The sequence below is a fragment of the Aedes albopictus genome, chromosome 3 (genome assembly GCF_035046485.1).
Source record: "Aedes albopictus strain Foshan chromosome 3, AalbF5, whole genome shotgun sequence".
Lineage (NCBI taxonomy): Eukaryota > Metazoa > Arthropoda > Insecta > Diptera > Culicidae > Aedes > Aedes albopictus.
In genome coordinates this window covers 431,612,690-431,627,658 of record NC_085138.1, presented here as the reverse complement: position 1 = coordinate 431,627,658, position 14,969 = coordinate 431,612,690, and the positions used below count along the sequence as shown (strand labels likewise).

The 14,969-nt window shown below is 37.9% G+C and overlaps 2 protein-coding genes across 4 annotated transcripts in view; one reads left to right on the top strand and one right to left on the bottom strand.

The window, feature by feature from the left end:
* Window positions 1-14,969, bottom strand: part of LOC109621464 (calpain-11-like) — a 259,165-nt gene that overhangs the window by 39,720 nt on the left and 204,476 nt on the right. The window lies entirely within an intron of this gene.
* On the top strand, window positions 1,848-10,772 carry LOC109621465 (glycoprotein-N-acetylgalactosamine 3-beta-galactosyltransferase 1). Its single transcript, XM_062856501.1, has 4 exons — window positions 1,848-2,496; window positions 9,369-9,798; window positions 9,864-10,090; window positions 10,146-10,772. Exons 1-4 carry the CDS (start codon window positions 2,454-2,456, stop codon window positions 10,745-10,747), a joined length of 1,302 nt encoding a protein of 433 aa, XP_062712485.1. The 5' UTR covers window positions 1,848-2,453; the 3' UTR covers window positions 10,748-10,772.

Below are 14,969 nucleotides of genomic sequence, written 5' to 3'. Positions count from 1 at the left end.
AAAAACTGCGATAAGTTTGACCATTTGAAAGCTATAGCCAGTTAAGGCAATAATAATCAACAACATGGAAAATTCAATAACTACTCAACGGTTGAGATTTGACCATATGCATAGAACACTTTTTTTTTCATCATTTATGGTCCTCTATCACCCTTTAAAAAGTTTGCACTCACGAACCTTACACCCTGTATGATGAATATTGTGTATTGCGACATTTAGACTCGACCGTAATTCATTATCATCACAGTCGAATTTCGCACACAACTTCGCAGCGGCTGGCGTACAAGTTCGGTTGAGTTTATGACAGGGGCGTCGGATGCACAACAGGTAACCAAAATAAGTTTGATTAGTGTGAAACTTCGCTGGGAAATGATGATTCAGTGGATTCCCAAATTATCACAGTAGTCTAAACATTAATGACACAGAGAACAGACATCCAAGTCCAGTTCCGAAACTGTGTAAGGAATTTAACGGCCATTTGAAATCGGCAACATAAGTGGCAATAGCGTGGCGCTGCAATCGGTTCATTTTCCATACTAATTTAATTCACCACTTGAAATGTTTCAATTCACCACTGACTGTGGCAATATGGTGTTTGGTGGCGTTAGTGTTGCAATCGTGTATTGGTTTGCAACCTTACTCAAGTAAAGATTCAAATCCTTACACAACTTTCCGAATGAAATTTGTTCTTGCCTGGATGTCTGTTCTCTGTGTTAATGAGAAACCCAATACTTATTAGAGACATCTTTTCTCGTAGATATCGCCGAAAATTTAGTAATAAAAAAACCTATACCCTTAAGGTGATACGGGACGCCGTGTTAATTTTCCTACCTCCCCTCTCTTTCTAACAATTTGCCTCACGATTCTGAAGATGGTAATCTCGATTTATATCGTACAGAAGAGGCTAAAAAACAATTAGCATATGCACTGCAAGTGAGCATACACAATGATAAGTTTTTGTTCCATAATATGAAGTAGAATCTGAAATTACCATCTTAGTACCAACAGAGCAATGGCGGATATTTCCTCGATCGTCCCGTTCGCCCTTAAATAATACATACTTGCCGAATTTTTGTTTCTTTTTGCCGAGGTCAGCACAATCAAGTAATGTTTTAATGCCGAAAATCAGTATAACAGTCTCATATTGATTTAAATTGAAATCAACACTAAGATAGCCCAGTTCGGAAAGTAAAAATATGTGTACAGTCAGGTTTTTTTTACGCGGCCGCGTAAATGAAAACTCCATACAAAAAAAAATCATCGTCTTATTTTTGCATGATTCGTCGAGAAATGGTGAGACTTTTTTTACGCGGTTTTTTGGATTTTGAACTGAGTTTTTTTTTACGCGGTACGTATCCCCCGCGTAAAAAAAACCTGACTGTATACATAAAGACATCGCTCACGCGGATATAATTACATGTTATACATTCTTTTCTCAAATAATTAATTCGATAATCTCAATCTTGTACAGTTACACCAGATTTTTTTTTTGAACTGGTTGGTTTTTGCTATTGCAACAGAATCAAAACTGACTAAGTTATAGCAAAAAAAAACGGCCCGCGCAAAACATAAAGCGGGTGCATTTTATCTTTCCGCTCTTATAGGTGGAACGATCATTTCACTATCCACATCCAAAGAAGCGCTTCCACATACAAGCGACTTCATCGATCAAATCACGCGAGTCGTTGATGCGCACGAAATAGGCGAAAAAGGATGTGAAAACAACATGCGCACCCTCATTGAAAACCTCATGCACTATGGCCTATCAAACATCCCTCTTCTCATCTCATAACTTATCGCATCCGATCGCATCTCACCTTACCGACTATGGTCACAGCCTGAATTGGACCCCGACCCAAAGCCGAAAGGAAGAAGCTACTTCTCGTGGCGCGCACAGTTTAGCCGTCGGAGCCACACTTCATTTGGGTTTCAAATGTTGCCGGGTGCGGTGCGGATTGGCACCAGGTTTGATTCGCGCGCGCTCTAACGACCTCACTTGCGCGACGGAATCGAAAACGAATGTTTGTTTTTGTCTGACACGACACACGTGTGTGAAGTAAATCCGCGCAGATTGCGCAGCCAGTAGTCAGTAGAGTCACTGTGCAGTGAGGAGCGGTACGTGTCGTGTCGGCTTTACTAGGTGATTGGTTCGATTAGTGGTGATGAGCATGTGGTTTGTTGGCGCTACCGAAATTTGAAGAGGTTGGATACTTAATTATGTTTCGGAGGCGATGGCGATGAAGATGTGATTGAAGGAGTTTGTGTCAAATGCAATTAAGATGGTGTTTTTCGGTATTGGAAAGTTAACGAACTACCACCGATTTTGTAATAGTGATGAAGGATTGTAAAATGACAGAAATGAAAAGTGAAGACGAAGATGCTCAATTACACATGAGTAATAATGAATAGTGTACGTCAAATAATTGAATAATGCTGATCTATTTATGGAATGAATGTACATAGCCATGGAAAAGACAAGGAGTTCTATGCATATGAGTAAGTATCATGAGTCAATTATTTTTTCTGTACTTGTAATATGTAATTTTAATTGAGTATTTTATGATTCATTTTTAAGAACGACTTTAACTTGTTTAGTCGAAACTTGATTTTAGAAGCTAGATTTCAAAATATGGTAGGTGAACTTATGAAGCATTCAGAGGATAGACAACATGATCGAGACAGGCAAAATGTTCACTTCCTAAAAAAATGTTTAACTAGTTGTAACTTTTCGAAAAGTGCATCAAATATTTTCAAACTTTTAGTGTAAGTTGACCAACTAGTGTACCAATAGTCCAAATTTGGAAAAGACCGGGCTATTCTTAACAAAGTTTAAAAGATAAAATGTATAATTATCTGATACCCAAGTTTGAACTGCAATATCTCCGGCTTCAATGAACCGAATTCCATTTTTTTTTGTTTTTCAGTTAAATGGTCTATTTTTCATATGTATCCCATTTTTTTCAATTTATTGCCAATTATCTTGTTGCTTTCTCTCAAAACATAGTTAATTATTGTGTATTTCATGCCAAACAAATCAAAAAGATAATTGCGAAAAGCGGGCTCGGTAAGAGTCACACAGATAACTCGATATGAGTCGACATAGAAATATGTAACTGCTTGGTGTAAATAATCTGTATGTTATATGTTAATCAGTGACTTAGTGTGGAATGTGTAGTTTGCCCTGAGGATAAATGAATGAACATTCAATTTTTTCACTAATTTCAGCGGGTGTCTGAAATACATTTCGTGGCCCACAAAACATCCCAACAGATGACGCCACACCATCTGCAAGGTTTTGTAGTCCCGCATTTGAAAAAAGAAGTGTTGATAATTTTTGTAATAACATTTGACATTTTTTTTCTTATATAAACCGCACAGATTTTTTTTTCCAATACTTGAACAATAAATTTATAAAGTGCGTACAGTGGGAAATAATATTTTTTTATGTTATGTTGTTTACTTTAATTTCTTGCCAGCTAAAGTTAAATTTTTAGACTTTATTATTAAAGTACCCAAACCGGTTCTGCTTCTGTTACGTAAAAAACATCTGAACTTTCTTATCAAAACATACAAACATGGTGCTTTATTGGTTTCGAGCTCATTGAAACGTGTAAAAACTTGTATATTTACATGTTTGCACATAAACTCAATTCAACCCCATCAACGTAATTTTCATAAAAAACTAAACTCAATATCTTTTAAACGATGGCAAAAAATGGAAATCGGATATCTGAAAAGAATGTCTCAAAGGTATGTTAAAATATTTAAAATTGGTCGAGCAATGGAAAAGTTATATTGTCCTCATGCCAAAACTTTGAGGATAAAGAAGAAAAACATGAAGAAAATCTCGTAAAACTCATATGATACATGATTTTAGAAACAAATAAATATTTTTTTAGAAATTCATACATAAAACATTTGAAAACTGCGATTGTTATGATAATTTAAGCACAAGCACCCTTTTGTTCCTTGAGGAGTAAAATGATACTTTCACAAAACAAAAGGAATAAAAGAACACTTTCACATAAATAATTATAACTTTCATATTATTTTTAATCATTAGGCGTTTACGCCACTTCTCAACGCTTTTGGCCAATTTTAAGGTAAAATGTTGATATTTTAATGGAGTGCTCGTCTTGCTCCCCAGTATGTTCGACCTGACCATAAAACATCTTTTTGATTGATTTGTTCGTGCTGGTTCGTCTCTAAAACATCTTTTTGGTTTAGTCAAATAAATCATCTTTATAGTGAATATTGAATCTTGTCATGTAAATATGTATATAGGAAAGTACTACTGAGAGGTACTTCAAAAAATTGGGTTCACTTTCAATAAACTCCTCGTGATCCTAAGAGTGCTCATCTTGCCTCACCATGAAGTTTTGTTGAGATTTCTCAGGCAATGTCTGCTGAGAATCATCCAGAAATTCTAGAAGGGCTCTCAAGAGGAATTTCTGGAGCAATCCCAGGTAAAAATGTTTGAGAAATGCCACCAAGAATCCCTTGAGAAAATCTTGTAGGAGCAAGTAGTGAATCGCAAGTAGAATTTCTGTAGAATACCTTGGAGAAATCTCTGGAGGTGTCCTTGAAAGTATCACAGAAGGAATATGTATAAAAATATGTTTAAAACTCCTTGGGGAAATTCCAAGAGGAATGTCTCCAGAAATACCTGATAAGCTTCTCTAGGCGATTCCTGCGTGTATTGCTGAACAAATAGCTTCAAGAATTCCTTCAGGAATTTCTCCAGGGATACATTCAGATCGTGCTTTCAAAAATCCTCCAGAAATTCTCATTGAGACATTTGAAGGGATTTCTCCATGGGCTCTCAGAGAAATTCTTCCTGTGCTTCTTTCAGAGGTTTTGGCCTAGAATTATTCCAGAAATTCCCCTTGGGATTCTATTCTTCCATAAATTTCTACAAGGACTCACACAAGAATTGTGGGGGTTAGAAGAAAGAGGGTGTAAGTGATAAAAATCAACTTTCGAGTAAATGAGGTTTAACGTTTTCCCGGGGGGATCCTTAGAGGGATCTTCTGAGGAACGCCAGCAGTCATCCCTACAAAATTGTTGGAGAAATCTTTTGAGAAATCTTGTTAGAATCCTTCCAGGAATACCTGATGAGATTGTGCTAGAAATTTCTGCCGGGATTCTTCCCTCGGGAAAGAACATTTAAAAAACATTCTACAGTTTATCCAAATCCTCTCGGCCTATCTCCAAGAATTCTTGCTAAGATTCTTTCAGGAACTCCTACCAAGATTTCTCCAAGCATTTTTGCTGGGATTCCACATGCATTTTCAGATGATATATTTGCAGTAATTGCTCGTAAGAGTCCTCCAAGAATTGCTGAATAATTTCCATCATAAAATGCTTGAGGAATCCGAACAAGACTTCCAAGAGGTTTCCTACCACGAATTTCTCGAGAAATCTGACGCAATTCCAACATAATTTCTCAAAGGAATCTGAAGAGGATTTCCAATAAGAAAACAGTGAGGAATTCCTGAAACAATCCCTAGAAACATACTTGGAAGAAGCGCAAGAGAAAATCTGAAAGAATTTCTGAAAAAAAATATCTGGGTGAATTTCTGGAGAAACCCATAGAGAAGTTACAGTAGTGGTTGCTGGTTGATCCTATCAATAATAATTCAATGAATCCCAACAAGAATATCTAGGGGTAACCCCAGAAGAATTCTTGAATAAATTTCAAGAGGTATTACTAGAGGAACAACTTGAGGAATTCGTGGATTAAGTAAAGCAGGCATTTTTGGGGAAATTGGGAGTGAAATTTGTAGAGGAATGTTTTGAAAATAAAAACCTGTAAAAATCGCATTAGTTACTTCTGTAGAAATTCCTGTGTGCTGGGCATTGTAGGTTTTTTTTTCGTAAAAAGGGTCCTAAAGGAATTCTTGGAGAAATGCACAAAAAAATGCTAAGAGAAACTTTTGGAGGGATCCAAGGGAAAGTGTTTTGAGAAATCCTCTTGGAATTCCTCCACGAATTAATGATGGGATTTCTCTCAAAATTATTGCTGGGATTGACCCTGAGGCTTCTCCAAAGATTCCTTTACATATGCTGCGCGTAATTCCTTCAAGAGTTCCTATAGGAATTTCATTTGTGATTTCTTCAGAGATTTTTCAAGGATTCCTTTAGGAATTTCTCTTGCAAAACCACCTGAAATTCTTGTTAGGATTCTTTCAGATATTTCTACATTTTTTTCAGGAATTCTTGCTGGAATTTCTCAAATAATGTCAGCTGAGATTTCTTCAGTAATTGCTCTTAGGAGTCCACCAAGAATTCCAGGTAGATTACCAGCAGGAATTGGCTGGGAAATTTCAACAAGTCTTCTTGGTGGATTCTTTCAAAAATTCCTGAATGAATGCCAGAAGCATTCCTTGAGTAATCCTAGCAAAAATTCCTGAAGGAATCTCAAGTGGATTTCTGGCATGAAATACTAGGTAAAAATTAAAAAAAAATCTGTAGAAATCACTAAAGAAACTTCGAAAACATGCCTAGAAAAATCCCAGCAATATTTTGTATGTAGGAATCTCAGCTGTAATTGCATGAGAGATTACTGATTTCTGGAGGAGCATTATAATCATTCCAGGAATTCCTCTAAAATAAAGAGAATTTCAACAAAAACTCCTCCAGAGAGTCCTTTTGGGATTTCACCCCAAGTTGAGATGCAGGCGATGTTCATTTGGAGCGTTATTCCAGTATGAAGAAAAAAAGCAGAAGGAGGTGTATCCCATCACAAAGAACAACTTTGTAAAACACTCGAAAATCCTAAAAATCTATAGAAAAAGTTATGCTTCAAAAAATCATAACTACATTGCACCCGAAAAGCTAGTTTTTAGACCATATTTGGCTTTCACAAGTTTTAGTAATTTTTGCTCAACTCCTACAGCATTGGTGTCAAAGAAGCAAATGACCAAACAACAATGGAGAATATGATGCCGTTTTGAAAAACCCAACTTATTACGTATATTAGGGTGTTCCAAAACGAAATATATAAAAAAAATCAACTTTTTAAGGTTTTTCTGATTACAAATGTGATAATTACACATTTTTCCTTCAATTTTATTGGCACACGTTGTTCGGAGAAGTGTTAGCAAACAAGTATAGCTTTTAATTTCTGCCAAAAGAATTACATTTTGACAAGTTTTAGTGTAGTTATGATTTTTTGAAGTTCAAAAATAGTCGAAAAACACAATATTGTTATGATGCACCTTTTAATTTCAATGGATTTGGCTGAAATTTTGACCAGCCAATCAAAATATGGGGGTGCACTTGAGAATCAGCGAACATTTTTCAAAAGGTGGACAGGCCTAATATACAGTATGTAGCACGAGGAACCGGAGATTATGTCCGGAAATCCGAACATCCGGAACTGGTTCCGTAGCGTCGGCATGCCCATACCACAGAGCGATCATTTTATGGCCAAATACATTTTACAATTCAAATTTCAGAACGAAAATATGTGTGGGATTCAATAAAATTCTCGAAAAATACCCTCGTGGCAAGGCATTTCTCAATACCCAGAAAGGGGAGGAGGAGTCAGAGGGGATGCCACACCCAGATATTGGATGACCAACTAACCGCATTTAATTGAAATTTGTTTCAATTTTTTTGATTGCATGGTCTTTGAGTAGCAGCCGATTAAAAAAAAAGTGGTTCGTCTAGGGCTTTTACACTTTGGGATTGCTTAATGAAAATCTCATGAAACTGCTCCAGGAATTTTGCGGGCTGAACTCTTTTAAGAAAAACTTTACAAATGATTTCCTGCAGAGTTTCCTCAGATACATAATTGTCAATAAATTCAAGCTACAGCGGACCAACTTGGAAGTCCTCCTGTGGCTCCATCAATAATACATCCTTCATGGGCACCACTGAAATTTCGTCCAAGGATTTTATTTGATTTTTTTAAATCAATGTCATAAATTATCTGTGAATATATTGTTCCACCGATACCTTTTCATTGTTCTGAACTATTCTTGATACTTCTAAGGACTGAAAATCTCATTGAATTATCTGGAAATCGGATGGCTGATATGAGGAAAAAGGTCGTTTGATAAAATGTGCCATTAGGGTAATCTGCATTCGGGGAACTGGTATTTGGGGATCCTCGGAAAACCTAACGCAATAGTAACATGATTTTTGTGGCATCTGAAAAGGACATAAAGGCTTTTTTCTCTGTTCGGGATAGAACCGCTGCGACCAATTTTTGTGATCGATTGTGGTATACCCCGTGTCCTTTGTATAATGCATGTCGTATTACTTCATCCACTATTGAGTAGTAATAAAGTATTCGGTTTTGTTACAGTAGTCATTTTAAGCTTGATCGCAAGGAAGGATTATGATTGATAGGATCGGTTTTAGCACGCACCTTTTTCATTCAAAATCGGATCCCTTAACGAAAAAGTCAAGTAAAGATACCGATATTGACCATGCATCGGAACCCTAATCCTTACTGCTTCAAACCAGTTTACAACAAAAAAAAAAAAGATGAGGAATACTATCCAGCTTTCCTTGTTTTACGATAATTTTCGGTCACAAGCAAAACGAAACCTTTCACTTTTAACAAGGTATGAAATGTGGTCTCCAGTTAGCCTAGTGGTTAAGGCTATAGATCGCCAATCTGTAGACGGCAGGTTCGATTCCCGTTCCAGTCGGGAAAATTTTCCCGACTCCCTGGGCATAGTGCTGCATCATTGTACTCGTCTCACAATATACAAATTCATGCAATGGTCCACTGCACGAATTTATTCTGGCCTGCTTACTCTCACACGAAATTTGACGTTTGAGCGGTGCCGACACCGCTCAAACGTCAAATTTCGTGTGAGAGTAAGCAGGCCAGAATAAATTCGTGCAGTGGACCATGGCAGGCAAAGAAAGCCCTTCAACTAATAACTGTGGAAGTACTCAAAGAACACTAAGTTGAAGCGAGACAGGCCAAGTCCCAGTGGTGACGTCGAACCATAAAGAAGAAAAGAAGAAGGTATGAAATGTAATAAGGACCAAAATGTTTCCTTTAATTACTAAAATAGGCTGTTCCATAGTTAGAAGCAGTAAGGTGATCTACCCACGCTACGCCTACGGGCTCCGTTAAAGATCGAGCATATTTTAAACCCCTTAAACCATTCATCCAATCAGTACACGGGACGCCATACACCTTGGACTGGGGTTACCTGTTTGGTGGACTTTTATCCCCGGAACAGGTAGTCCATAGTGCTATTCTAAGCCGGTAACTACACGGGCCACATTAAGGCTATAATCTCAGAAAAGTTCCTTCATAAAACCATTCTCAGCAAATGTCTATTTAAAACAATGATTTACGACTAAATGATAAACTTTTACTTTGCTCCATTTATTCACAGAAAAACCACTCGTATCCCGTAAACACTTCGCCTTCCTGTTTGCGATCGTCATTGCGTGCATGTTCACCGTTCTCTCGTTTCTTCAGACGAACTATGCCGGAGTGCAGTTCCGCTATGGATCTACCGACGACGATCATCTTCTGATACATCCAATCAATCTAACAGACAGCGTACGCGTTCTATGCTGGATCATGACCACTCCGGCCAATCACGAAACTAAAGCATTGCATGTCAAACAAACGTGGGGTCGCCGCTGCAACAAACTGCTGCTGATGAGCTCCACCGAGGATGCGAAGGTGGGGACGATTGCTCTGGCTGGGGTCGGCGAAGGAAGGCAATCGTTGTGGAACAAAACGAGAGAAGCGTTCCGGTACGTGTACGAACAGCACCTGAACGAGTACGATTGGTTCTTGAAGGCCGACGACGATACGTGAGTGATTGGTGGAGGATGTTGTATGATCGGTGGAGATTTAATTGAGTTTTGCTTGTTTACAGATATGTTATCATGGAAAATTTGAGGTTTTTCCTATATCCGTATTCTCCGGAGTTTCCGATATTTTTCGGAAGCAAATTTCGTTACCCTGAATTAGTCAGTCAAGGATACTTCTCTGGTGGGGCAGGGTATGTTCTCAGTAGAGAAGCACTGAAACGATTTGCAGAGCAAGCGTTGAACAATACTGAAACGTGTTCCACAGCCTACGACACGGAGGATCTGGAGATGGGTATGGAAGTAGTCAAAGTAATATAAACATGTTGCTCAATCGAATTTCATTTCAGGACGCTGCATGGAAAGCGTTAACGTGACCGCTGGCGATTCACGTGACCTAATGGGACGAAAACGCTTCCTTCCAATGGAGCCCCTGTTCCATCTGACAACTAATCCAGCGGAGGATCCAAACTTTTGGTACAAACACTACTCGTTCTACGAACCGTTCTACGGGAGAAATTGCTGCTCCGATCTTGCCATCAGCTTTCACTACATTCAAGGTCTGCAGATGTACGTGATGGACTACCTAATATACTCACTGCACCCGTACGGTGTGCACTATAGAAATCCTGCCCTTCCGCCAAAGAAATCCCTTGACGATGCGTTGGTCGTTCCTGGTCCCTATCCGTTGCCGAGTACCACGTCCACAACTACGACGACGACGACGACGACGACAACCACTGAGGCAACGTCAACCGCTGCAGTCAGTGAAGTCGATGTACAGTACGAAAGTAGTGATACAACGGATATTACTCAGGCGATCGATGCCCTTAATGATATCAGTATTCATCAGTCCCAAATAGATCATGTAGTTGATCGATTACTAGAGAATAATGTATTTTTAGAGAAGATGTTGGAAAAACTGAAATCTCATAATAAATCAAGTGAATAATTATTTTCTTTCTTTTCTCTATCACAGTCAACAAGTATTTGTTATATTTGGGAATTAGAACGAAGCTTATTTAACCAAAACATATGGGATTATTTATACGCATATTTTCTCATTTCTTACAATTATCTGAATGTAGTATGTTCCGGGGGTTTGGACATTACCAATGTTCCATACACTAGGCGTCCCCTCCACCTTTTGTCAAGACTAGGAAAAACCCCTCCCTTGGCGCCATTTCTGTGCACGGGCCTGCATAGGATAAATATTGCAGACTGACGAAATTCTGCATAGCTTTGATAAACACTCCCCGTGTTCCATGCCTAGTAAGTCATTTGAATTATATTCCAGTCAATTAAGAGGAAATTGCTCCTCTGGTTAGATAACGTTTAAACAAAATAAGGTGAACTTTTGTAGCATACCCAGTTTGAGACGAATTAAGGGTGGACGGGACGGTCGAGGAAATATCCGCCATTGCTCTGTTGACACATTCCAGCGTAACGGGACACCGCGAGGAACTAACTTTCGTGAACAAATGGCGTCTGCAATCAATTATAATGTTCATGATCATATGGTTTAACAGGTTTTATAACAAGCTTATTAGATGTACTTGCTGATGAAATATTTGTTCTATGGGGTTTTGGTTCCAATTTACTTTATATAACATGTTTCATTTCGTAACGGGACACCATCGCAGAAATTCTTCTCTGTTATGAAGTTTTGAATAATAGAGTCTTTTAGACATTTCTTCTTTGGATTGATGTGAACAAGATTGCTGAAGTGAGTTTTACTGAGAAATGTATAGTTTTGGAAATATTCTTGATTTAGTTTTGGGAGCGCAGCGTTACGCTCGCATGAAAACAGTGTTTTGCAAATGGTGTCCCGTTACGGCTAAGGACATCTATTTGTAGATTGAATGCTTTGCTAGATAGAATGTTGGTGTCTTCGGCAATATTTTTCAGACAGATAGTAGCTGTCCGGCAGGACACCAATATTCCTTCAAACCCACTCTGGTCCTATGGTGGCCATCGGAATGGGCCCTGGGGAACCTGTTTGGAGTTTTATTTAACATTCACGTATCCGACCCTCTACAGCTCATTTTCAAAATGCTGGCATTTCGCCAATTTTCATCCGATTTTTTTGAAGCCGCCCTCAATTGATCATAAATTGGAGCTAGTTTATTATACCCAAGTGGCCATGCAATATCCGGAACCATTCCGGAGATATTCCGGATTGTGCTGGGGTCAGGGGGTTGTCAAAATGGCTAAAAGTGATTATTTCGTATGTTGTTGTGTTTCAACTATCGATTTTCAACGAAATTTTTGATGCGAATAGTGAAACACAACTGCTATAACCAGATTTGAATCAGTTTGTCTATCCGGATTCCCGTGACAGGTTCCGCGGGGCCTCATTGGGGACAGTTCTGGCTTTCAACCTAAACATGCCGTGCGGCATATCAATCTTCATGATTTCGAATGACTGAGTCAGAAACGATAGACCACAGACAAACAGATGTAACACTGGCGAAATTTCTATCGACCATGCTTTTAACGATCATTTTATATCTTCATAGTTGTCGCTTTCACAACCAAAGGCGGGCACATCGTTTTTATTTGCGTTTGACGTTTATCACTAGCGCCTTCTGTTGACGATATTGCACAACGCAGTGTTTGGTGAAACATTTTCACCAGGTGATGGTAGTTTGAACTGGGCGATGATTTTCACGAAAATTGTTCTAGGTGTTACGTCTGTTTGTCTGTGGATAGACTGAAGTATGTATCAACTAAATGGCCACCTCGAAACATTTAGCACAAATTCCACGGGGGTGTCATCGGGAACATTTCTGATTTGTAACCTTAACATGCCGAGCGAAAAAATGGGATAGAAAAATTGACTTAAGTATGTATCAACTGATATGGCCGCTTCGTAACATCTGGAGCAGGTTCCGCGGGGGCCTCTAAAACACAACACACACGAAATAATCACTTTTAGCCAATTGGCAAAACAAATCCCTTCAAGTACACAAAAAGTAATGCTACGTCATTTTCGTGATGCATTTTACACATTTTTTCAATAAGAACATAAGCTTCAAAATATGTTTGTCGTCATAAAAGTAAATAATACGGTGATGAATGAGGTAAAGAAGGAATGCCAACCATCACTTCGGGATCTTCAAGTTTTGAACATGTGTGATTCTATAAACGTTTTTATATATCATGGTGGTAATTCATAGGACATGTTAAAAAGTTTATAGCTTTTAAAGAGTATACTGTCATCACAAAACTTAATAAAACATCACTTTTTATACTGATCCACCAGAATACCTGCCCTTTGTTTACGTAGTTTACGTGGAGAGCTGAGAAGTGGGCTTTGTTCCAGTAGGGGCGTTACACCAAGAAGGATAATGAAAATATATACACCCTATAATGTCATTTCATCATGGTTACAGATTTTTGGTTAAATATTTGATCAAACCAAACTTATTTATCCACTTATGAATGTCTTTAAAATGTTCGTAACGGGACACCATATCTACGCACCCATTGTAACGCCTAAGATAACGCATCGATCAAGGTAACCCATATGTTGGAAGAAAGGTCTCCACGAGTACTAAGAGAATCCTGAAAATCATTTTTCTAGAGCTAGTAATAAATTCGCTATTACAACAAATATACTATTTTCGTAACGGGACACCATTAAATTGCGGCTATTGCAAAAAGTGCTTAAAACATATCAAAACCCATTTTTATGAAAAGTGTCATTTGGGTGTATAAAATATACGTTATTATACTACATTGATAAAAAATAGGTATAATGTTTTCGAACTTTACCGTGCCAGCAGGCATATTTGAAAATTATCAATGAAAATTTTCATTTTTCTTACATAAAATGCTATTACTTCACCTAGCTATTTAAATACGTAACCAGTCAAATTTAAAGTAAAACAAATGGTTTTCCTTAGATTGAATCTACCCTTTTTCATATGCTGGAAAGCTTGGGGCGAAACAATCACTTTGATATTTCACACCCTTGGCGTAGAGGTGCGTGGAATGTGTCTGTTGCTACTAAGATGGTAATCTCAGATTCTACTTCATATAATGGAACAAAAATCTATCATTGTGTATGCTCACTTGCAGTGCATACGCTGATTGTTTTTCAGCCTCATCTGTGCGATAGAATTCGAGATTACCATCTTCAAAATCGCGAGGCAAATTGTTAGAAAGAGAGGGAAGATAGGAAAAATAACACAGCGTCCCGATTCGCCTTAATGCAGTACCGTAAACCGGGGTCAAATTGATCAGCGGGGTGAAATTGATCAATCGAGGACTAGATTGTTACTCCATTCTAGCAACATATATACGTCGTTATGATCATAAAGTTCTTATCTCATTCAGTTCATGGATGCCTAGAGATGAGTGAGGACTTTTGAATTTTTACATTACTTTTTTAAGGTTTTTCAATGTGTTCCTTAAATAGAACAAACCGTTGGTACTAAACAATCGTTTGCCATCAGTATTATCTGTGAAGTTTATGTGCTGACATTTTTATGGAACCTTTATAGTGGTGTAATGCAGCTATTCTAGGCAAGAATCAGTTATTACACTGATAGAATTTGTTTAAAAAGTAATTTAATGTGGCCGAACTCGCTTATTTCAAAGAAAATTGTCTACCTTCAGGCATTTAAGTGTCAATATCAAAAGTTAATGTAGCTTTTTAACAGCCAAATTCACAAGTTTCAAGAGTTTTGACGCGCTATTCGTGTTCAGAAGGTCGTAATTAAGGGGAAATGGCAATTTAAAATTTTTACTGATGTTTATTTGTATGCTGATCAATTTGACCCCAAAGTGGTATTTTAAATTTTCGTGAGTTAGAAGTTATTTAACTTTATGTTCAAATTTGTTGAACCATAATTGTGTCACGTAGTTTCATAGAGGTTCATCCAGTACTGATTTTTCAGAAATTCTTTTGACAATACTTGAATTGGTACTCAAGTTAACAGCAAAAGTTGTTTTAAAGTGATCAATTTGACCCCGGTTTACGGTAACCCCAATTGGCATGTTTGCTGTAATTCTGAAACAAACGGTTGTGATGGAATTTATGCATAAGTTTAGAAATAAACTAAAGTATAGTTTCCTGAAAAAGCCCCGGAAAATTGAAAGTGTGCAAGAAAATTGGACGAAAAATTACGAGTTTCTGAGATAATATTTAGTATTCCTTCTGAAAGAAG